The following is a 23,669-nucleotide window of genomic DNA, read 5'->3' on the forward strand; positions in this document are numbered from 1 at the left end:
ACCTAAAATTCAGAAATGTCCAATTCCAGAAATCAGCATGTCTCAGTGGAATCATTATTTAAAATGATGCAATGGTGCAGTGATGATGGTGCAGTTTTTAATTTCCTAATATTTTAATTTATTGGTTTTCAGGCCATGTTAGTGCTGCTTCGAGCAGTGCTCTGGGGGCCATCCTCAGTTAAGGGATCACCAGGTGCAAGGCAAGCACCTACCCTTTCTACTGTCTCTCTGGATCTCTACTAATATATTTGTTTTTAATTCTGTTGATTTGGGGGCCACACCTAGCAATGTTCAGAGCATACTCCTAACTCTTTGCTCAGGGATCACTCCTGGCAGTGTTTGGGGAAACCAGATGTAATGCAGAGGATTGAACTGGGATTGGCCAACTTCAAGGCAAGTACCTTAAGCCCTACACTATCACTTTGCCTGCAGCCCTCTTAATATTCTAATGAACTGATATGTAGTGTTCCTTCTATAATGTTCATATTATATAAAATTACTACCATAATCTCAAGAGTTTTTAGAAAATCCATACCTCTTAATTTATATAATTAGAATATTTACTAGGAAGATATTGTAAATGGCTGCTTTTGAACAGTACCCTCGACATTTATACAAGATAATATTAGAAAAGGCATAAGATTACACTAGATTTTGTTTTCATTGTTCAATAACATTCTCTGATTTTGTTGGAGGTATTTTTAATAAATGATATATAAAAAGAAAGGAAATATTTTATTGGCTAATAATTTATATTTCTATATTGAATTAAAAAAATAAAGCTAAAATTTTCTCTCATCTCCCTGTGACCAGAAGTTTTCAAATAAGTTTTACTTCTAAACCACTCTATAGTAAAGTATAGTAAAGGTGTTGTTTTCTTCAAAGGTGTTCATATGTGCATTCTTAAAGAATAAAAGCAAGGAAATGTTTTAAATATTTAAGCTCAATACTAATGACTATTATCTTTTGTTTGTTTGTTCTTTTTTGGGCCACACCCAGTAGTACATGAGGCATCATTCCTAGATCTATTCCCAGAAATTACTCCTGGCAGACTCCAAGGACCATATGGGATCAAATTCAGGTCAGCCACGAACAAGGCAAATGCCATCTTCACTCTCCTATAGCTCAAGCCCCTGATGACTATTAGCTTTAATAGTGCTTACAACTACTTGTTACTGCTTGTTTTTTTTTTTCTTTCTCTTTTGATTAATAATGCAAATCTACAAGGCTAGCAACCAGCCTATATATTCTGAACTCAAGTTCTTTCATTCAAGGTATAGGACTGAGGGTCAGAACACAAAGGAAACAAAGGTGGTTCACAGGTCAAAAGTATTATTTATTTTTCATAGATCCTTATGAATTAACCATTGCCTAAATTTATTATAGTGCTTTTGGACAAATATTAACCCTATTAAAATGAATGTTGATATATTTCTAATATAGTTTCTCAGTTCCTCAAGTATTTTGATTTTGATTATTAACAGAAATAAATTCATTTTGTTGAAGTCAGACATTATAGAGCATGAAAAGCAGAGTTTGCCAAACTTCAAATTAACTATTAAAATTCCATAAAAAATCAATATTTTATACAAAGTGCACAAACTCGGCCCGAAAGATCAGTTCTGCATTTACTATATAACCCCTAGTAAGTAACTTTTATGTTTCTCTTTTCTCCTTCATGCAGTGGGATAAGAGTTCTTTTAAATAAGTGACTGTATTTAAAGCCCATATACAGTAACCACTTACAATTAGTTGCTAGTGTTGTCATTTGTCATTATTACTATTTATAAATAGTTTGTTTTCTCCAATGAGCTGAATCCCAAATAATCCAGAATCATTATCAATGTTGAGTGTAAATAATGTTTTTCTACTAGAATAGAAAACACTGAGTCTTCAGAATTCTATAAGCCCATAATAGATACCACTATTAGATAAAAGATTACAGTGAAAAGGGGGGATTTGGGACAAAAAAGAGAATACAGGGATTAAGGCACTTTCCTTGCAATGCAACCAATTCTGGTTCTATCCTGGCACTGCTGATAGTCCCCCATCCCCAGCATGGCCAGGGATAATACATGAGCAGAGATCCAGGAGCAGTCTATGTACACCACTTAGAACAGTCAATTGTGGGGCCGGTGAGGTGGCGCTAGAGGTAAGGTGTCTGCCTTGCAAGCACTAGCCAAGGAAGGACCGAAGTTCGACCCCTCCACCCCCCCCCCCCGCGTCCCATATGGTCCCCCCAAGCCAGGGGCAATTTCTGAGCACCTAGCCAGGAATAACCCCTGAGCATCAAATGGGTGTGGCCCGAAAAAAAAAGAAAAGAAAAGAAAAGAAAAGAAAAGGAAAAAAAAAAAAGAACAGTCAATTGTGCAACTCAGAAGGGAAATTTATTAAAAAGGGAGATGGTTCAACCAATAGAACCCATGTAGAGCATGTGTGAGGCCCTGACTTTGATAAGTCTCTGAGCATCACAGGGTATAGCACTGGGGACCCCCAAAACACCACCAAGTTAATTTATTCAATGACACCTTTTTGAAATAAGTGATAGATGCCACTTAACCACAGAAGAAAAATTGTTCTAACTCTTTCATAAAACATAGCTGTGGTTTTCTCTATTCACAAGAGTATTTCTACTTTCCCTTGTCCACCCCCCCATAAAATGTGTATTACTTATTTAAATAAATACTTAAGATTTTTTTTCTTTTATCCAAGAAAAGTATTATCCTTGTCAGTTCAAAAACATTTGTCTGGGGCCGGAGAGATAGCATGGAGGTAAGGCGTTTGCCTTTCATGCAGAAGATCATCGGTTCGAATCCCAGCGTCCCATATGGTCCCCCATGCCTGTCAGGAGCAATTTCTGAGCATGGAGCCAGGAGTAACCCCTGAGCATTGCCGGGTGTGACCCAAAAACCACACACACAAAAATTGTTAGGAATGGAAGTGATTTTTTATTTCCTTATTTGCTTTCTGTTTCTAGAATTCATTATGCAGCAAATATGTCAGTAGCTAATGCTGTCAAAACAAGGGGTGGGGGTGGGGGGAATACCTAAGCTGTATTTGGAACCAGGAAGAGGGAAGGGCAACCTTTTCTCAGGGGAAGTAAAACCCAGGGGGTAATTATTTCCCAATTACCTTGGCCCCGACCTTTCTTACCTTGTTCTCCATATTCTGTTTTATAACTTCCTGGACCAGCACATCAGCCAAAGTCTTGAAGTCAACGGCAAACTTCTTGTTCTTGTCTCCGTCTTTCTTTTCTTCTATCAGCAGCTGGAAGAGGGCTTCCTGCTGCCTGCAAGCCCGGGCAATGTTGGCAGCTTTCTCAGAGACACAGAGCAGCTCTCGGAGGATTGCTGACATTTCCAAACCTTGCTCTGCTGGGGCAGCTTCTGCTGAAGCCAGCACCCACCTCTGTTCAGTCAGCTGGGAAGAATGTGAAAGAGAAAGTAGCTCAAGAGTGATGTCAGGCTGCCTCCCACCACTCACCAGTCATCCAGGCATCAAGGGACCTGCTTAGCTGAACAAACTAATCTGTCTCATAGCTCTACCCTTTGCATGCAAGATATTACCTTGGAGATTCGGAATGGAAAAAAAATCTCTAAAAGAATATCTATAGTCTCAAAGATCCGTGTTTCAAAGAACTAAATTCTCAGTAGAGAAATGCCATGAGTGAAAAATCTACTGTGTCTTTCTATCTTGGGCACAGACTGACGAACATGCAGGGATTTTGAAAAGTTGTATTTTTAGGATGCCCTTGGAATGATGGTATGGGTTTGGAGGCAGTGTTGAAGTGGTGTTTTCTTTTACCTAGGCAGGAAGTGGGAGAAGTGGGAAAGGATTTAGCCTGTAAGTTCAGGGGCAAGCCTCTAAAATACTCAGTACCACAGCAGCAAGGACCATCGTGCTCTGTAAGACTCAGACCACTTGTGGGCTAGTGGGTCAGATGGTTTGCCAGTCACTTTCTTTCCATAACAAGAATCTCACATAAAAAATATTTTCAAAACAAAAAGGTAGATGGGGAGAGGTCAGATGCTTGCTTTGTACACAGCTGATTCCAGTTGGATCTCTGGCACCACAAATCTGGGCATACACATCCCAGGCACTGCTGGAGTGGTTCTTTTATCTGGGGGAGGGGTTGGGGCACACCTAGCAGTACTCAGGGAGTTACTCCTGGCTCTGCACTCAGAAATCACTCCTGGCAGGCTCTAGGGATTATCTGGGATGCTGGAGATCAAACCCAGGTCCCTCCTGGGAGGGCCCCATGCAAGGCAAATACCCTCCTGCTGAGCTATTGCTCTGGAGTGATTCTTAAACAGTCAGGAGTAAACTCTGAACACAGCCAGATGTGACTTAATGGTAAAGTTTATGCCTGGTATGTTGGAGGCATTGAGAGTAATGCCCAGTAAAAAGAAAAACAAAGAGCTTTCCTATCTGTGTTGTTTTTCTAACAATAAAGTTTGATTCAATTAGATCAAGTATGTAACTTGTTGGGTCTTGAAAAACTCTGACTTCTAAGAGTTATGCTCTTATAACTTGACTTACCAACTATGCTTTATCTTACAATTAGAGTCACTTTCTACTTATTTTTAAAAGGGGGAAAGCTTTAATAATTTCTCACATTATAGTCAAGGAAACTGAAGCTTTGAGAGGTTAAGTAACATCTTCAGAGTTACACAATATAGAATGGAACGGCTCAGAATCAGATACTAAACTATTTCCTTCCTTTAAAAATAGTTCTGTTTTCACTATGAGGTACTACCTCATACCAGAGAGATTGGCACACATCACAAAGAATGAGAACAAGCAGTGTTGGCGGGAATGCGGTGAGAAAGGAACTCTTATCCACTGCTGGTGGGAATGCCGACTAGTTCAACCTTTCTGGAGAGCAATATAGAGATTCCTCCAAAAACTGGAAATTAAGCTCCCTTATAATCCAGCTATATCACTTCTAGGAATATACCCTAAGAACGCAAAAATACAATACAAAAACCCCTTCATTATGCCTATATTTATTACAGCACTATTTACCATAGCAAGACTCTGGAAACAACCAAGATGCCCTTCAAGAGATGAATGGCTAAAGAAACTGTGGTACATATACACAATGGAATATTATGCAGCCATCAGGAGAGATTTTTTTTGTTTTGTTTTGTTTTTTTGTTTTTTGCTTTTTGGGCCACACCTGGTGACACTCAGGGGTTACTCCTGGCTATGTAATTATAAATTGCTCCTGGCTTGGGGGACCATATGGGACATTAGGGTATCGAACCACGGTCTGTCCTAGGTTAGCACGTGCAAGACAAATGCCCTACTGCCACTGCTCTAGCCCTGCCCTGTATTATAGTTATAATACATGTTATAGTTTGACTTAAGACAGTTTAATAAAATATTTTCTAGTTTATTGATCAATTTCTTTGGAAATATGTCCAAGCACAACAGTAATAAAAGCAAAATGAATATAACAATGAACTCTCTTTCTCCACTATAAAGGAAAAAATCTTTTACGGGGGTTTTAGTGATTTAATGTTCAGGAGCACTAGAGCTAATCCTAGAAATTTTCTGCCTGGAAGTTCAGGCCTCATGAATTGAGGCCTTACTACCACCAAAGCAATACTTAGCTTTGATTGAGAGAACCATCCATTTCCAGGAATCAAACTCAGGGCCTTAAACATATTAGACATTTGCTCTTCCACTTGATTTAGCTCTTCAGTCCTAAGATAATTTTCTTAAAAATTATTATTGAGTAACATTGCATTACATGCAATGTAATTTTTTTACATGTGTATCATTAAAAATAAAATCCTGTCTATGCTACATTAAGTTCACAAGAAAATGGTGAAAATGGTAAAAATGAAAGACATTTTTAACAGTATTTCAGAGACAAGAGAGATGAGGGCTGGTAGGTGTAGCTCATGACATGCAGTTCACCACATAGAGTGATGAGTGCAGTTAGAGAAATAACTACACTGAAAACTATCATAACAATGTGAATGAATGAGGGAAGTAGAAAGCCTGTCTTGAGTACAGGTGTGGGTGGGGTGGGGAGGAGGGAGATCTGGGAAATTGGTGGTGGGAATGTTGCACTAGTGAAGGGGGTGTTCTTTACATGACTGTAATCATACAACTATAATCATATTTGTAATCACGATGTTTAAATAAAGATAATTTTAAAAAAATTAAAAAAAATAAAAAGTGAACCATGAAAGCTTATAATCCTTTGTTAGTCTGTGTAGGTACTTCTCAAAATTCCTTTTTTTGCTTTTAGATTTACAGATGTGCCTTTATCTTTCTTACTTAGCAAGTGAAAATAGAAAAGAAAAATAGAAATGTAATATGTAGTATTATATTTTAATGCAATATTCTATTTTCTGCTTATAGTTATTGAAGTGTTTGTCTTACTGCATTAAATATTTAATAAATCACAAAAAGGCTGTTCTGTCTTTCACAATATAGTTGACCCTCTATATCAGATTTAGCCAACTTCATTTGATCTTCCGTTTTAATGACCCCCTAACTTGACTTAGACTTCAAAAGTTAATTTGTTTTTCATTTGATGCATTGACTCCTCTATAAACCATGTATGTATAAAATCATAGCATCTTACTTTAAGCATAATACCATGGTCCATCCATGATGCTTCAAAATGCAGATTTATATATATGTGTGTATATATAAATAATATATATATTATATATGCACATATACAGTCATTTTAATATATGTAATGACTGCATAGCCTTCCATTCTGTTTATACATCTTACTTATCCAATCATCTGTGGGATACTCAGATTGCTTTTTTTTTTTCCAGTTTTTTTTTTCAGGTTGCTTTTAAGATTAAGACTTCATTTCATTCTTGGAGGATCTGTGATAAATATAATGTCAAGAGGTGTCAATAGGCAAGTAAACAACAAAAAGTAGGAAAAGTGTACCAAGATTTCTAGAGATGCAATTACTTTTAAGTCTTGCCTTAATTTTGAACCAGGGTTGAGTTAAAATAGTTTATCTCACAGGAAGAATATTTACAACAACAAAATGTCCAAAAACACAAACCACGAGTTTGGTTATGGACCGTCGATTTGTTCTGACTTACCTCCTTCTCTCAGATACTTTTTCTTTAGCTGATTCATCAACCTATTCTGTTGTCTCTCTGAATTGGCTACCATTGGCTCATCTCTAATATCAAATTCCTCTTGTATTAATTTACAAAGGATTCCATCACTAAATACTTCAGGTTGAATGGTATAAACAACAACAATATCTCATGGTTCAGAAGACTGGAAGTACAAGAACAACTGTGGGCAGATTTGGTTTCTTCTAGAATCTGTCTTCTTGGCTCATGGCCATCTTCTTACTATGCCATTCCTCTGTGAGAACAGCATTGGTGCCCCTCTCTCTCTCTTCTTATAAAGGTATCAATCCCATTGGATTAGGGTCCAACTACATGACCTTACTTCTTCTAACATATTTTACAGGTTCTATTTCCCCATTTCTGAATACAGTCATCAACTTAGAAATTACAGAGACCATAGAAACTGGGCCCGGAGAGATAGCACAGTGGCGTTTGCCTTGCAAGCAGCCGATCCAGCACCAAAGGTGGTTGGTTCAAATCCCGTTGTCTCATATGGTCCCCTGTGCCTGCCAGGAGCTATTTCTGAGCAGACAGCCAGGAGTAACCCCTGAGCACTGCTGGGTGTGGCCCCAAAACCAAAAAAAAAAAAAAAAAAAAAAAAGAAATTATAGCATCTGAACATTCAAATGTTGACATATAATTTTGCTTATAATTCCTCTGAAATAGAGACCTGTATTTTCAAGCAAACGTCAATACAGTCCATTCCTTTTATCTCTTAGTTTCTAGTCAAACAATAAAAATAGCCTAAGATTCTCTTCCCCATTTTTGTGGTCTATAAAATCGAATCCTGTGTAGCAAGTTTTCCCACTAGAGGCCACTCACTTTGACAGCCAAATAACTCATCACTCATGATGAAAGTAAACCTTCATCAGCCTTATTCCATAATAACCCATGTGATTATTTTAAACAAAGTAGTTCTATTATTTTTATTTTTTTGAAGCAAGACAGTTTTTACAGAAAGTCATTTAGAATGATGTGAGAAAAGAGAGAGGGAGAAGTGTGTTTTATAGAGAATTCAGACCTCTTCAGAGTGGAAATAAGCAAAGAAATAGACAAGCAAGTGAGATAGTGTTCAAGGGAGAATATGGGGCTAAACATTCTTGAGCAGAGTAGTTTTACAAAGTTGCATCTTTACCATCTCAAATTGATATTTGTATGTTAATATTAATATTACATTTTATGTAATATTACATATTCTTACCTCACAATGTCAGATAGAAACATAACTTTTTCTTTGTGGAATTTAATATCTGTTTGAACATATTTAATAAAATTAAGGCCCATTTAAAATGGTGTCTTTATCTTAATATTTCTCTTAGAAGCTAATTCTCTGTACAAAGACAAAATCTAGTTTTAATACCTGATTATTGTTACCTCATAAGAATAGTAGGAATGCAAAAGTCACAAACAGGGAACCAGAGATATAGATCAAAGGGCTTGAGTGCCTGTTTTGCAGGTTGAAGGTTTGGGTTTGATTCCTGGCACACTCAATCCTCTGAGCACTGTCAGGAGCAACTGCTGAGCACCAAGCCAGGAGCAGCCCTGAGTGCTGCCAGATGTGGCACAAACTCTACCCGTCCACCCTCACCGATTAAAAAAAAGTCACAAATGAGAAATTTTACATGCTATTGGTGTAATCTGTAGTCCAGTAATAGATATGTAAATGATGAAGCCAGACAGACCTGGGATCAAAATCTGGCTCTTCTATTAACTAGCTGAAGGTCATCTGATCATTTGCTGGCATATCTGAAACATTGTTCTCTGAAGATAATACTTTGCTGGGACATCAGAAAGATCAAATGCAAGCATTTTGGAAAAGGACTCAATTCTTAGTTTTATATATGGAAGAGAAAAAAAGACAACTATGATTATAAAATACAGCTTCCCATAAAACAGTCTTATATTATAACCTGAGAAAAACAGATTGACAACATGATGTGGATCACTTAAATTTTTATTTAAAAATGCTATTAGTCCACAACAATATTGCAACCACTATTTAATAAAAGGAAAGGAAAGGAAAGAAGAGAGGAGAGGAGAGCGAGTGAGCGAGAGAGAGAGAGAGAGAGAGAGAGAGAGAGAGGGAGGGAGGGGGGGGAGAGTGGGAGAGGAGAGAGAGGGAAAGAGAGGGAGAGAGAGCAAGGGAGAGAGAGCAAGGGAAAGGAGGGAGAGTGAGAGAGAGCAAGAAGAGCAAGAGAGAGGGAGAGAGGGAGAATGAGAGAGAACAAGGGAGAGAGGGAGAGTGAGAGAGAGCGAGAGAGCAAGAGAGAGGGAGAGAGCGAGAGAGAGCAAGAGAGAGGGAGAGAGGGAGAGCGAGAAAGAGCAAGAGAGAGGGAGAGAGAGGGAGAGTGAGAGAGAGCGAGAGCAAGAGAGAGGGAGAGAGAAAGGGAGAGGGAGAGAGGGGGAGAGAGAGAGGGAGAGGGAGAGAGAGGGGGAGAAGAAAAATATCTGCCTCAGAGGCAGGCAGGACAGAGGGTGGAAAGAAAACTTGGGACATTGCTGGCAGAAAATTTGTACTGGTGAAGGGTGGTGTACATTATATAACTGAAACTCAATCATGAATAACTTTGCGATTATGGGAAAAAGCAACTGTATTATGAACAACCTTGTGATCACAGTACTTAATGTGATTAATTTTTGGGGGGCCACACCCGTTTGATGCTCAGGGGTTACTCCTGGCTAAGCACTCAGAAATTGCCCCTGGCTTGGTGGGACCATATGGGACGCCGGGGGATGGAACCGCGGTCCTTCTTCGGTTAGCGCTTGCAAGGCAGAGACCTTACATCTAGTGCCACCTTACCGGCCACAAAGTGATTAATTTTTAAAAAAGAAAAGGAAAAAGGGAAATTGGATTGTGTCAAGATCATTACCTTATGTTCAGCTAAATAATACACTAAAGAAAATAAATATATCTTTTTTTTTTTTTTTAGTTTTTGGGTCACATCCGGCAGCACTCAGGGGTTACTCCTGGCACTACACTCAGAAATTGCTCCTGGCAGGCTTGGGGGCCCATATGGGATGCCGGGATTCGAACCACTGACCTTCTGCATGCAAGGCAAATGCCCTACCTCCATGCTATCTCTCCGGCCCCAGAAAATAAATATATCTTAATATTTAAAACAACAACAATAAAAATATGCTAGTCTACTATTTGTCATTCTCTGAATGCCCCTCAAAAGAGTTCCTTGTGTAGACTCCATTGCTTCAGAATCTGGGCATGCGTGTGGAAGTGCTGGCTTTTGCGGTTCTCCAGGTGCTCTGGCTGCATCACTGACTGTCCAAGGATGACTGGAAAGACTCAATATCTGTCAAGTGTGACGGCTCATTAGGGTAAGTGGTAGGAATTCTAGACCAAGGACATTTGTTCTAGCGTGAAGAGCCAGCATTCAGCAAAAGTGGGCTGTGCCCTTTCATGGTTCCTGGCCTCAGATGTGTGATGCCACGGATTAGGGTCCCACACACAAGAGAACTGTTCTCTGAGAAGATGGTTAGTGGCTCAGATTAGAACATTTCCACAGACACCCCCTGATTCCTATGAAGAACCACCACTATTTTTGCCCTACAAACAAGTAATCCACTCCCCATTCATCATACCCTGAACTCACTCTTTCATCCATCCTTGGGGAACCAGCAATTGGAGATTTGTGCCAGCTCTGCTAAGAGTTACTGCTGCACTGGCAAAATCTTGGCTTTCACCAAGTAATCCATGCATTCATTGTGAGAGCTTGTTGTACCATCTCCAGGAAGTGTGAATGTCCTCCAGGCCCGGATGGGGCACTACTGAGGGGCCAGCCCCAGTTCTGCTTAGCTCAGCATAAACAAAGACCTCCTTCTGCTACTCCTACTGCACCATACTTGAGGCTGCTTCAGGAAGTAGTTTCAAGAATGGAAACTTCCCTGTCAGACGTTTTAGGCCTCACACAAAGTACATTTGGGTTACAACATGCATAACTCCCAGAGCACCTAGAAATGACTGAAGTGCAGCTCACTATCTCAATATTACTATACAAGATCCTCATCTGGGGGAGAGAAAGCAGAGAGAGAGATTCAGACAGGGGAGATGTGGGGAGCCTAGCTGATGAAACCTAGAACATAGGACACCTCAGTAATTCCTAATCTTGTCACCCACGTGACCAAAGGCGCCCATGCCTTGAGAACAAAGGAAATAGACAAATACTAAAGTAATTCAAAGCAGCCCAATACATCCAGCCAGAAAGAAAAATATAGAGCAACTTGCCTTTGTGTTAGCAAAAGGTTATTATGATTACAACTGATGTTTTTATTTATGCTTGCTAAGTAAAATTTATAGAACTCTGTTTGAATCTTATGCTTTCAGGTAAAACGTGCTCTCTACCTCTTTGCCCCTCCCTATTACCTGACCCAGCTTATGCTAATGAATACTTGTAATTGTAATTGGTGGAAAAACCCGTAACACCCTCTGACATATGTCAGCCCTTAAAAGCTGATCCCCCAACAATAAACTTCCCTTTTGAACAGCATGTGTCGTCTTGAGGGCTTCTCTTACTAACTTCTCAAACCCCCGAGGGTCGGGGGTCCCCCACGGGAGGTTGCAGGGAGAGACTAGTGTTGAGGGGTAGGAAGGAAAATGAGGACATTGGTGACAGGAAACATGCACTTTTGAAGAGTTTTGGACATTGTATGACTGAAACTCAATTTGAACAACTTTGCAATGGTGCAAGAAAATAGAACCAATTGCATATGAACAATCTTGTAACTACAGAGTTTAAATAAAGTAATTAAACACACACACACACACACAGACACACACACAAAGATTCTCATCTGCTTCACTGGGACTAAACCAGAGGGAAACAGCACCACAGCTTGACCAAGGAGTTACACTATTAGCTTTGGCTTTAGGGGAATGAAATTGTCCTTGTATAATGCTTGTTCAACTTTCAGGTATTTTACCATCAAATCAAATATCTAACAGTGCGGAAGGGGTACAGAGGAGGTAATGCTTGGCCTGGTATTGTAGATTTGACTGATATATGACCTGGTGCTGCAAAGCTTGAGGTTCACCAGGACTATGTACTAGGGATCAAACTCAGCTTTATCCATGCTAGGCATATGCTCTCCCACTTGAGCTATCCTCGCAGCCCTGCCTAGAAACTGCTTTTTTCAGAATTGATTACTTATATTATTGGCTTGCCTATGCTTGGCTTCGAACTGTGTACTATTATTGCTGCTGTCACCTCTCAGGCTCAGATCAAGTTCAGCAGTTCAGTTCCCTCCTTGGTGCATTTTCTTCAGTGCTCTGAACAGACTATCACTTTGTACATGCATTCTTTCTCTGATTGGTAGGACTTCCCACTGCCTTTTACAAAACTCACCTTCTCAGTTTCAATTCAAGGGTAAGAACTTAGAGGAAGGACTTCATAAAATGATATGTCAAATGGCTAAAAGTGAACATCTGGAATGAATGTTTCTCTCATCAATAATCAGGAGCATATCATTTAAAATCATAAAATGATACCACCAGATATCTGACAGAATTATCGTACTTTATTTCTTTACAGAGTTACTGAGTTATTCATGGCTGAGTTTCAGGCATGCAATGTTCCAACATCAATAGTGTCTACTTCCTTCAACAGTGTCTACTTCCTCCACCAAAGAGAGTTGCTTTAATTTAAAAAAGGAACATGTTCATTTTGGGGTGATCCTGCTGACAGGTATGAAATTGATGGAATTATTTTTGAAGAACTACTTGTAAAATTTGTTGACTAAAAACATGATAAGCATAATATGAACAATACTGAATCATTCTCACTTTCTATCCTTACCTAATAAAAATCCACACATGCTAAAAAATTAGACTTCTGAGTAGAAGAAATCAAGACAAAAAAGATATATGCTGTGCAAATTAATTATAGTTGAAAAACTCACAAAGCTAAGTCATGGTATCAGAATTCACAACAGTGCTTATTCTTAGAGAAGGAGAGGTTGGTATGGAGGGAACATAAAGGGTTTATGTACCAGAAATGCTCTGGATCCAGAAAGGACTATATGGATGGATTAACTATATAAATTATAGAACTGATAGTCTTGTTCATATGTTTTTAATTCAACAAAAAGTGTTACTGTCTATTTGTTTTCAAATATGTGTGTTTGCGTGTGTGTGTGTGTGTGTGTGTGTGTGTGTGTGTGTGTGTGTATGTATGTAAAGGGGACAAACAATTTGATCAAGAAACTCTTGATGTCTTCATGAGCCATTCCTGATCCTCACCTTGGATCATGGGAAAAAGGAGGTGGAAACTATCTCTAGCTCAGCTCTCTAACATCCTTATCACAATGATATTCTCTGTTTGGTAAGAGAATTAAACATAGTCTGTTTCTTAGACCTCTGCTTACCTTACTGGTGCTCCATAAATGTTGACTGATGAATTTCTTGTGTGTGTGTGTGTGTGTGTGTGTGTGTGTGGTTTTTGGGCCACACCCGGCGGTGCTCAGGGGTTACTCCTGGCTCTCTGCTCAGAAATAGCTCCTGGCAGGCACGGGGGACCATATGGGACACCGGGATTCGAACCAACCTCCTTTGGTCCTGGATCGGTTGCTTGCAAGGCAAACGCCGCTATCTCTCCAGGCCTGACTGATGAGTTTCTATTTCACCTTGTGAACACATCATTTTTTCTTGTCATCTTACTTATTACTTGGGTTTTATCAGCATTATGCAGGTGCTTTTAGGTATGGGAGTCCATATGTATTTACATAAGTCTCTCTCTCTTTAGATATAAATATAGATATAAATATACTAGACTCATTAACAAAACCAAGATGTACCTAAATGATTAGCATTGACACCATTTTTTGAGTGTCAAATTAAAATTTAAAATAGTGCTTTACCATTTGGGGTGACCTAATTAACTGAGCTGATTAAGTAATCAAAAATAGTTTGTGTAATTTGGTTTTGTTCAAAAGTCATTAAGATGCAGGGTATGTCAATTCATCTCTTTAACCTTCACATTTCTCTTTCCTACTTCCTGAATACTGTTGACATATTTCTAGCAGCATTTCTAAGCTGCTGTTTCACCTCACCTGAGCTCTGTGAAAGTCACCACATGACATCTCTAGCACTAAACCATTGCTCCTAAAGAGGCACACAGTTCTCAAATGTTCTGATAACTTGTGAATGTGAGTGAGACTATCCTTTAGCACTGCTCTCCAAATTATCTAGGTCAAAAATTCATGGGACACCAGTTCAAAATGAAGGTTTTATGACCCTCCTCATTTGGAGACACCTGATTTAGTAGATCAGAGCTGAGAACAGAATAAGTGACTTACCTGACTTTTCCCTAATAACAAGAAAATATTAAGTAACCATCTCTCATTGGTTGTCTCCTGTTACTGCAACTGAGGGTGAGAACCTTATTCAGCTCAGAGGCTTTTTCTAATAAAGATTAAATGCTGAAGAATGCAAGTTGATCTATGTTTACAGTAATACTAGTACAGGGACTGGAGTGACAGTACAGAACTTGGTGATTGCCTTGTATACAGCTGACTGGGATTCAATTCCCAGCATTCAATTTGATCCCCTGAGCAACACCAAAAGTAATTCCTGTGAACAGAGCCAATAGTAACTCACTCATGAGCACAAGTATGGCCCCCAAACAAACAAACAAACAAATACTAGTATAATACTTGCAAGAAGTAGGCATTTTGAAGATTTCTCAGAACTCATTTAAAAACCATAAAAAAAATAATTCCATTGAGAAATAATTTTAAATTTAAAATGATCTCTGTTTGGCTTTTTAAGTTAGGAAGATTTTCACTAAGTAAAAGAACTACTCATTTAGATATTTTCTTATCTGCTCATTTTATCTTTTTTTTTTTTTTTTTTTGGCTCTTTCTTTAATCCACACCTGGCAATGCTCAGGTGTGGCAATACTCCTAGCTTTGCTCAGAATGCTTTCCTGGCATGCTCAGGGGACCATATGAAATGCCAGTGACTAAACTCAGGCCGAGCATGTGTAAGGCAAGAGCTCTATACGCTGTTCTATCGCTCTGGCCCCCTATCTAGTCATTTTAAAATATATATTTTAAACTTCTAGTGACTATAAGATAATTTCAAAACAACCATGGCATCATAACTGAAACCTGAAATCACAAGTATATAAAAATTGAGGCAGATTAAGTTTGACTCTCTTGGTAGTTAGAAAATCTCATTTTAAAGATTTTATATACATAATGCATAATGTAATGTGTAATACACCAAAATGTTATGCATAATTCAAAGAAGAAAAATATGATGCAAAATCACTGACTTAAGAAATATTTTCCAGTAGAGCACTATTTATAATTTGATAGTTATTGATCAGATTCTACAATCTTAATGTTCAAGTCCATTTGCACATAACATTTTTTCTGTCATTTTATCTTCTGAACTCGTGAAGCACTTATTTTTGGTACTAATACATCTAATGCTAGACTTTATTGTCTATATGGGTCAAGCAGTTGAGTTGAAGAAAGAACCTTTATTTAGATCATAATAAAGTTAGTTTTTATGTTCTGCTTTGCTTTTAACTTAACCAGTAACATTTAGTCATGAAAAATTTTGTACCCAGGCCTCCCCCATCCTGCACTGAGGGAGGAGGGGACTGGTGAACTTCTGGCTTCCAGCATAATTAAGGATCCAAACTCCTCTCTGGGAGCCGGAAGCTTCAGAAGGCTACACAGGGAATGACTTGGCTCCATGCTGTAGGCTTTTTGGCCAAGCTTAGGGGAACATGCAGCTCCCAGCTGCCCCCCATAGCCTTCTCTCTCCTTCCTCCCAGATCCCAGGGTTACCCCTGGCTGCCTTACCAGGGTGCCAGCAAGGTGGGTAATGGTGAGCAGTTTTTTTTTTTTTTTTTTTTTTTTGGTTTTTGGGCCACACCCAGTGGTGCTCAGGGGTTGCTCCTGGCTGTCTGCTCAGAAATAGCTCCTGGCAGGCATGGGGGACCATATGGGACACTGGGATTCGAACCAACCACCTTTGGTCCTGGATCGGCTGCTTGCAAGGCAAACATCGCTGTGCTATCTCTCCGGGCCCTAATGGTGAGCAGTTTAAAGGGGACCCCAGGCCTCTCCCATCTCCCACCCTGCACCAGAGGGGTGGATTGGGGGAGGGGACTGGTGAACTTCCCTTCCCACTAATCTCCATTCTCAAACCATGCAGGGGCTATTGCCACCACGCATAAAATTTATATAGATTTATAGGATATCATATAGTTTGATTCACTTTGTGTTATACAGATTAGATAGTTAAATAGGATATCATAGGTGTTCATCTATGTTTATAATATACAAAATGTCTATGTTGTATTATTCCCTTCCCCCATTGGCTCACCACCTTACAGGCTCATTTCTAGTCCTTTATTCTCACCCCCACTGTCTATTACCCCACATGTAACCATTTTTACCCTCAACTCTTTGATCCTTATGAAGCAGATTATTATCCTCTCTCAAGCTAACTGCCAGCCAGCTCCCAAAATGAAAAAATAGACTTTCAGCCTGGGAAAAAACCAAAACTCTGTTCCTATCAATCTATTATTAATTGACTTCTATCCTCCAACTCTCTTCCATGGGTACCTGTGCTTGCTACCATAATCACTTTCCAAGAGGCCCCCACTCAAAGACATTTCCTAATACGGGAGTGCTGGGAGTTGTTTAGATTCCAGATGGCCAAATCACAGACCAAAGTGGTGTCCCGAGAACAACACCCTCCCCCTCCCCGACTATTTCTAAAACATAAAAGGGACATGTGTATATCCTTTGTATATCTTAGATGTTTTCCCTTAACATCTATAACTCTTTTTGAATATCCTCATATAGTGACAATTTTGCCCACCGGTTTTTTGTTTGTTTGCTTTTTCCCCTTTGAGATCTGTTTAATAAGCAATGCTGGTAGAAGAGTATCTTTGTATAGAATTCATGTTAGAACCAAATTACAGAGAAAGTTGGACTTGTTCCCTCGAGCCCCAGTTGCACCAACAATACTTTGTGGCATTGTTTCTCTTTTGCATAGGCACATTAAAATGGGAAAATATTAAATATGCAAACAAGTTCTTATCTAATAGTGATGGGAACACAAATTTTGTAATGCAGTTAGGCTTCATATCCTAAACATTGGCATAATGATTAGGCTTAGGCTCAGAAGAATGGGCATTGTTCATACACCCCTGAACAATGGATACCATCTATGGAAGCAACCACAATTGTCTATAATATTACCAGGACACAAACCTCTACCAGGGAAGATCCTACCACTGCTCTGGCATTGACTTACTCCAAAGAGTGCTCTCAACACCCAGATGAATTAGCAACAACCTGCTTGCAGGACAGGGCTCTCCACAACTAATGGTGAGGTGAAACTAGAGGATGCTCCACATCAGCCTGACTTCAATGAAGGAAATGAACTGAATCCAGAATCTTTAAATGCAGGAACCTGACACCAACAATAGCTAAAGTGCGAAAAAATTTCATCAGGACCATGGAGAATGACTCAGGGGTTGGACAGACTGGTATGCCTGGAGCACAGAGTTGGTCTTATGCCAATAAACTTCTAGGGTGAGATTTTCTTGTAATCAGGCCAAGGATTTTTTTTTTCCTATTTTCCCCATATTTTGCTAGGCCTATGCAAACAACGGCGATTGCCACTTTCACACCTTTATTACTATATTTTTTTAAAGAAAGAATAAAAAACAGCTTACTGAACTTAAAAAAAAATAACTGTGGTAGAATGCCTGTCTCGAATAGACAGGTGATGGGAAGGAGGGGGGCATTCGGGGTGGGAATGTTGCAGTGGTGAAGGGGGGTGTTCTGTTTGTGACTGTAACCCAACTATAATCATGTTTGTAATAATGGTACTTAAATAAAAAATTTAATAAAAAAAGAAAAATTTTGCATATAAGTTTTTCTAAAATATGTGGGATATTACAGGGGGTAAGGCCCTTGCATTTGCCTACCAGTTCAATTCCTGGCACTGTATATGGTACCCAAAAACTACCAGAAGTGAATCCTGAGCACAGAGCCAAAGTAAGCTCTAAGCACTGGTTGATGTGACCCTAAAACAATAATAACAGCAACAAAAGTATACTAAAATGTTTTCAGACTAAAGAAAAAAACCATAAATTTAAAAATATACAGAGTTTGGTGGCCAGGGAAGTAGTATAGTGGATAAGGTCATTGCCTTGCATAAGGCCAACCTAGGTTCATTCCCTAACAGCCTGTATAGTCTCCCAAACATATCCAGGAGTGATCCCTGAATCCAAAGCAAGGAGTAAGCCCTGAGCACTTCCAGGTGTGGCCCCAAATTTAAAGTAAATAAATAAAAAAGTGCACATTTTGAAGTTTTTTTATATTTATCATCTATTTAGTAATAAAAGGCAAAATGTTACTGAATAAAAACAAAAGAGCTTAGCATTAGAGTATAAAAGTAAGATTGAAAGGAAGTTGAGTACTATTAGTCTACTAGATGAATTTGTTCGAAAGTTGATCTTGCATCCTGTACATCAGACAGGGTTCTAATAGTCAGAGGGCATTTTTATATATAGGGGTTCTTATGTATGGGGGATCATTGAACACCCTCTGAGGCACTATCGTTCTGTCTCCAACAGGCTACTGAATTCCGCTAGAACAGAGTACACACACCCCTCAAGACAAACAGTAGGGGTTCTATAAGTTGACAGATTTTCATTCCTTTAGAGATAAGCATGCCTTAAAGGATTTTCTTTCTTCAAATTTAATCTGGAAGGAATTATTTTATGCAAATTTAGGATAACAATTTAGAAAACATCATTAAAAGCAGTTATTTACAGGGATTTAAGGAAGATGGCTTCTGCTTACTTCTGCAATGATAAGTCACATGACCTAAAAAGTAATCCCTGAATATTACAGTAAGAAAGAAGATGTCTTAGACCATTTATTAAAATTTTTGGTAGATTTGGCTTCACAGGATATCTGTTACCATTCTACTGATAGCTCTAGGAGGCAAATATTTTCTATGTTGACTAGCACAATAGAGAACCCTGAACATAACACCTGCCTTTAAAGGAGCTCAGACAAACTGACAAAAGAATAAAGAACCTGTCACTTGGAAAGTTCAAAGTATAGTTCCAGGCCACCTGATGTGTACAAAGGTGATCTTATACATCACCAGGTATGCAGTCTATGACATTTGCACAAGGCATAGCAAACATACCTGGCACGTTTCAAAGAGCATAATACTATTGTAACACAATGCATGGCCATATTAAAGGTATAAGTGGCTTATTAAGGCCACATCAATAGACAAATTTATCCTAAACTCTTTTGTATTTTTACTAATCCTTCAACCATAAATAAATGTCAAAGCTGATTTTTATGTATGTTCTTAATCTGATTATTTCTACTTCTCTCATTAACCAGAAGTTTGTAATCTATCATACTTTTAAGACTTTAAAGATCAAGTAGGGATTGTACGTAGTTCTTGAAAATTAACAAGAAGGGGTTTCTAGGTAAAGAACTTAGAATATGGGGCTGGAGCAATAGCACAATGGTAGGGCATTTGCCTTGTACGTAGCTGATCCAGGATGGACCTGGGTTTGATCCCCGGCATCCCATTTGCACCCCAATCCAGGAGCAATTTCTGAACACATAGCCAGGAGTAACCCCTGAGCGTCACTGGGTGTGGCCCCCCCAAAATAAAAGAACTTAGAATGCAATATTCTATGTCAAATGTTACAAATCATGAAAAATAATGATATTATTTTCTCTAAATTAATATTTCCATAAGCAATATTTTAAGTTTCCTTAGATTATTTAAATGTATCCAGATAAATATAATTATGGATAAGTCATATTTAACTCACTTATGTTAAAAATAAAAATAAGCAAGCAAACCACTCTCTTGCCAAAGAGAGAAAAAAAATAGGAATTGAAAGAGAAGAAAAGAAACTCTAACACTCAATGTGGTCATTCATCTTAACAAGTTCTTTTATAGATATTTAACAATCAATGTGTTGATTTATTTTTATACATAATTGACCTGTCTTATGGACAAGTAAAGGTTTGCTTCTTTTGAAGATGGTTTGATTATTTTGCTTTGTTTTGTTTTGTTTTGTTTTAGAGCCACACCCAGTGGTGGCCAGGTGTTACTTCTAGCTTTGTGCTCAGAAATAGCTTCTGGCAGGCTCGGGGGACCATATAGGATGCAGGTGATCAAACCCAGATCAGTCCCCGATTGACTGCGTGCAAGCAAACACCCTACCTGCTATGCTATTGCTCCAACCTCAAGGTTTGATCATTTTTAAATAAACACTTTAAAGGCTGGACATGTATGTAGTCAACCCCATTCAAATCCTGCACTTCGTGGTCTTCTGGGCCTTGCCTAGAGCACCATATTTCTCATACTTAACAACTGCTCTGCTGACTGATATTTGCTAGAAGCGACACTACATGCTCTCTAGAACAGCTTAAGCATTTCCCCTTACCCCCCAAATAAATAAAGCTATTATTACTATTAAAAATTGCCATCATGTTTTCCCCAATTAGGAACACAGAAGACATAGCAAATTTGTTATATAAAAGAGAAATTGTCAGACCTCATACTTTGCTATGGGTCATTAATCACCGTAATCTGCATTAAAATCCATTAATACTACGTTCTTATAAAAGACCTTAGATTAGCATTTCCTTCCACTTCAAAGAGACGAAACGTGCAAAGCACTTAATCACTGGTGGGTAACTATCAGAGTATAAATGTTTCCATGTGCTTAGAGGGCAACAGCATCATATTAGCAAAGCTTCCATTAAGGACATTTGATCTACAGCAATGCTAATAGGTACCGTCAGCTCTTCATTTCAACAAGTTATTTCCCACCTGTGTTTGTCAAGCTTGCCTTTTTAGTGTGTGCTTGATTTGATTCACAATTTTTAACATTTTTTTCCTTCTGTGAGTGTCTTTTTCCCCCCTGCTCAGGCATTCTACAAATTCCCAAGTTACAACTGAAGAATCTTTTTTAAGTCATATTTCATCCAGGCAATAAATCCTTGAGGCAATTCATCTACAAGATAAACTAGAATTAGACATTTTCTGGTTGTCAGAGACAGAAAACTAAGAGGAAATGGAGTCAGGGAGAAAGCTCCAAGGACTGAGGTGCATGTTTTGCAAGCAGGAATTTAGAATTTCATTCCTGCGGAATCTTGTGTGTGACAAAAAAAAAAAAAAAAATCAGAAAAAAATATAAAAAAACAAAAAAAGAAATGCTTGCATAGGGAATAACTTTTGAACTTCGATTTCACAAGAATTATATGTCAAATAGGATGTTCTTTTAATTTTTTAGGACTACCACAAGTACACCCATAATTTAAATCTAATGAGATATATCACTTAAAATTGCATGAGTCAAAGCTACAATTTCCAAGTAAGTGGCAATACTACAAACACTTTAAAAATCAGTGCTAAGTAAATTGTAGCTATGCTTTTCCATAATTCACCTTCAAGACAAGAATAACTTGGTATAGAATCAGAGAAAACACAAATACTTTAAAATGTCAGTTGTAAGTAAGAATTTTTTTTTTTTTTAATTTTTGGGCCCTACCCGTCAGCACTCAGGGGTTACTCCTAGCTCTGTGCTCAGAAATTGCTCCTGGAGGCTCTGGGCACCCTATGGGATGCCTGGATAGAACCTGAGTCTGCCACATGCAAGGAAAATGTCCTATAGCTCTGGCCCTAGGTTATGGGGCGGGGGAGGAAACTCTTTTATTACCTTTATTACACCCCCCCCCCGTATATTCTTGTTGTTAAAAGGTAAAAATGAACTGGGCCGGAGAGATAGGGTGATGCCATTTAGTGCAGTATGTCCGCACTTCCCTTACATGGGGCTCATCAGAGTCCAATCCCTACCACTGCACCTGAACCCCAAAGCCCTGGCAGGAGAAAACCCTGAGCACAGTTGGGTGTGCTGCCCAGAGGTAAAAATGAAGGGCCTAAGAAAAAAATAACTGGGAGTTAAGGGGGTTGCTGTGTAACCCACTCAACCCCATGATTCAAATCTCCAAGCACTGCTAGGTGTGTCCTTCTCCACTAGATAAAACAAATGCATAAAAGATAAAAATGAGATCACTTAGCTACGTCATCAAGACAAAGGTAGTCCAATAGATCGTTTTCATCATTAGACTATCAGATTTAAAAGATGTTTCATTCATGTTCTTGGATGACCCCAATCCCTGTTCCAGTGAAGTGAAAGCCCTTGCCACAGTGAGGGAAAGTGATTTAATTAGTAACACCTTACTCTTAGCTTTAAAACTGTCCTCCCAAACTGACATCTTTTTACTACTTAATTCTTCCTGGATGCACTCGACTCATAGTTTTGTGTTCTGCTTCGTGTCCCTCTGCCCTCTTGAAAAGATCCCACCAAAGCCACGTTGTCCATTTCTTCTCTCCTGTCACATTCTGCGGGGTCCCACCGAGCCACCATTCCCCAAAGCCAAAGAATGCTCTGCTTTGGAAGATTAAGGACATGTCTAGATAGAGTTTCTATTTCCTCCTATCTAGTGGATCTAGGCCAGCAACCAGCAGCTCTGGAAGACCTAGAAGCCTCGCAGCGCCCAAGCGAGGGGCGTTTGACAGCTCTGCCCGCTACCTGTTGGGCCTGATCTCGGGGTGGGGGGGGGGGCTCCCCACTAAGGTTGTTTAGAAAGGCGACTGCCCCTGGCTTTGTCTTAAACAGAGTTGCTGGCGGGTCCTATTTCCCTCCCTCTGCTGCTTTCCGATCTTGCCTTGCAGAGCCATGGGGAGATCTCGGCGGGAGCCCGGAGCCCCGCGGGAGTCCTGGCGTCCGACAGAGACGCCCGGGCGCCCCGGATCCACTCACCAGCGGGGTTGGGGGGCCAAGGAGGGGTCCGAACCGGAGGCGGCAGGCAGGCAGGGGCTGCGGAGCCAGGGAGGCTGCAATGTTCCCTGCAGAAGCCGAAGAGGCGGCGGCGGCGAGCGCGAGGGCGCGGGGACAAGGGTGACTGGCCGTGGGGCGCAGGGCGCAGGGCGCGGGGCGCGGGCGGCTCGTCCGGGGCTCGGTGCGTCCAGGCCGCGGGGCGGGGAGCGGCGCAGAGGTCACCGCAGGCGGAGGCGGTGCCGGCGGGCGGCGCTGGCTCGCTGGGCCTCGGGTCTCCGACCTCCACGGGTCCCCTCGCTCGCCCCCTTCTCCCGGGCGCTGCGGCGGGTGGACCGCGGTGACGCCCCGTTAGCTCCGCGGGCGGCCCGGGCATCCCACGCCCCGGAGCCCGGCGCCCGCCACGTCACAAGTGGAAGGTGACGATGCAAGAGGGGCAAAGGACTCCGAGTCCCCTTCCACCGCTCCTCATGCTGTTTTGGCAGACGCCCACAAAATTGCGTGTGTGTGTGTGTGTGTGTGTGTGTGTGTGTGTGTGTGTGTGTGTGTGTGTGTGTGTGTGTGTGTGTGTGTGTGTGCAATCTTTCTGGGACTGGGGAGTGAACTCAAGGCTTAAAGGCCTGGGTGTGATCCCCGAGCACTGGCCAGGGATGACCAGTGAATGGCCAGGTTT

At 40.1% G+C, this 23,669-nt stretch overlaps 1 protein-coding gene across 2 annotated transcripts in view; it reads right to left on the minus strand.

Moving 5' to 3' along the window:
- Window positions 1-23,308, minus strand: part of INPP1 (inositol polyphosphate-1-phosphatase) — a 34,206-nt gene extending 10,898 nt beyond the window's left edge. The window contains exons 1-2 of one of the 2 annotated variants that reach the window (XM_049773272.1): window positions 22,978-23,308; window positions 3,154-3,420 (exon numbers count right to left, since the gene is read on the minus strand). In XM_049773272.1, the coding sequence (XP_049629229.1) occupies window positions 3,154-3,357 (204 nt within the window). In that variant the 5' untranslated portion in view covers window positions 3,358-3,420; window positions 22,978-23,308. Of the gene's footprint in view, window positions 1-3,153; window positions 3,452-22,977 lie in introns of those variants that run through there. The other variant, XM_049773273.1, reaches the window with a different exon arrangement.
- Window positions 23,309-23,669: the final 361 nt, after the last annotated feature.

The sequence above is a fragment of the Suncus etruscus genome, chromosome 5 (genome assembly GCF_024139225.1).
Source record: "Suncus etruscus isolate mSunEtr1 chromosome 5, mSunEtr1.pri.cur, whole genome shotgun sequence".
Lineage (NCBI taxonomy): Eukaryota > Metazoa > Chordata > Mammalia > Eulipotyphla > Soricidae > Suncus > Suncus etruscus.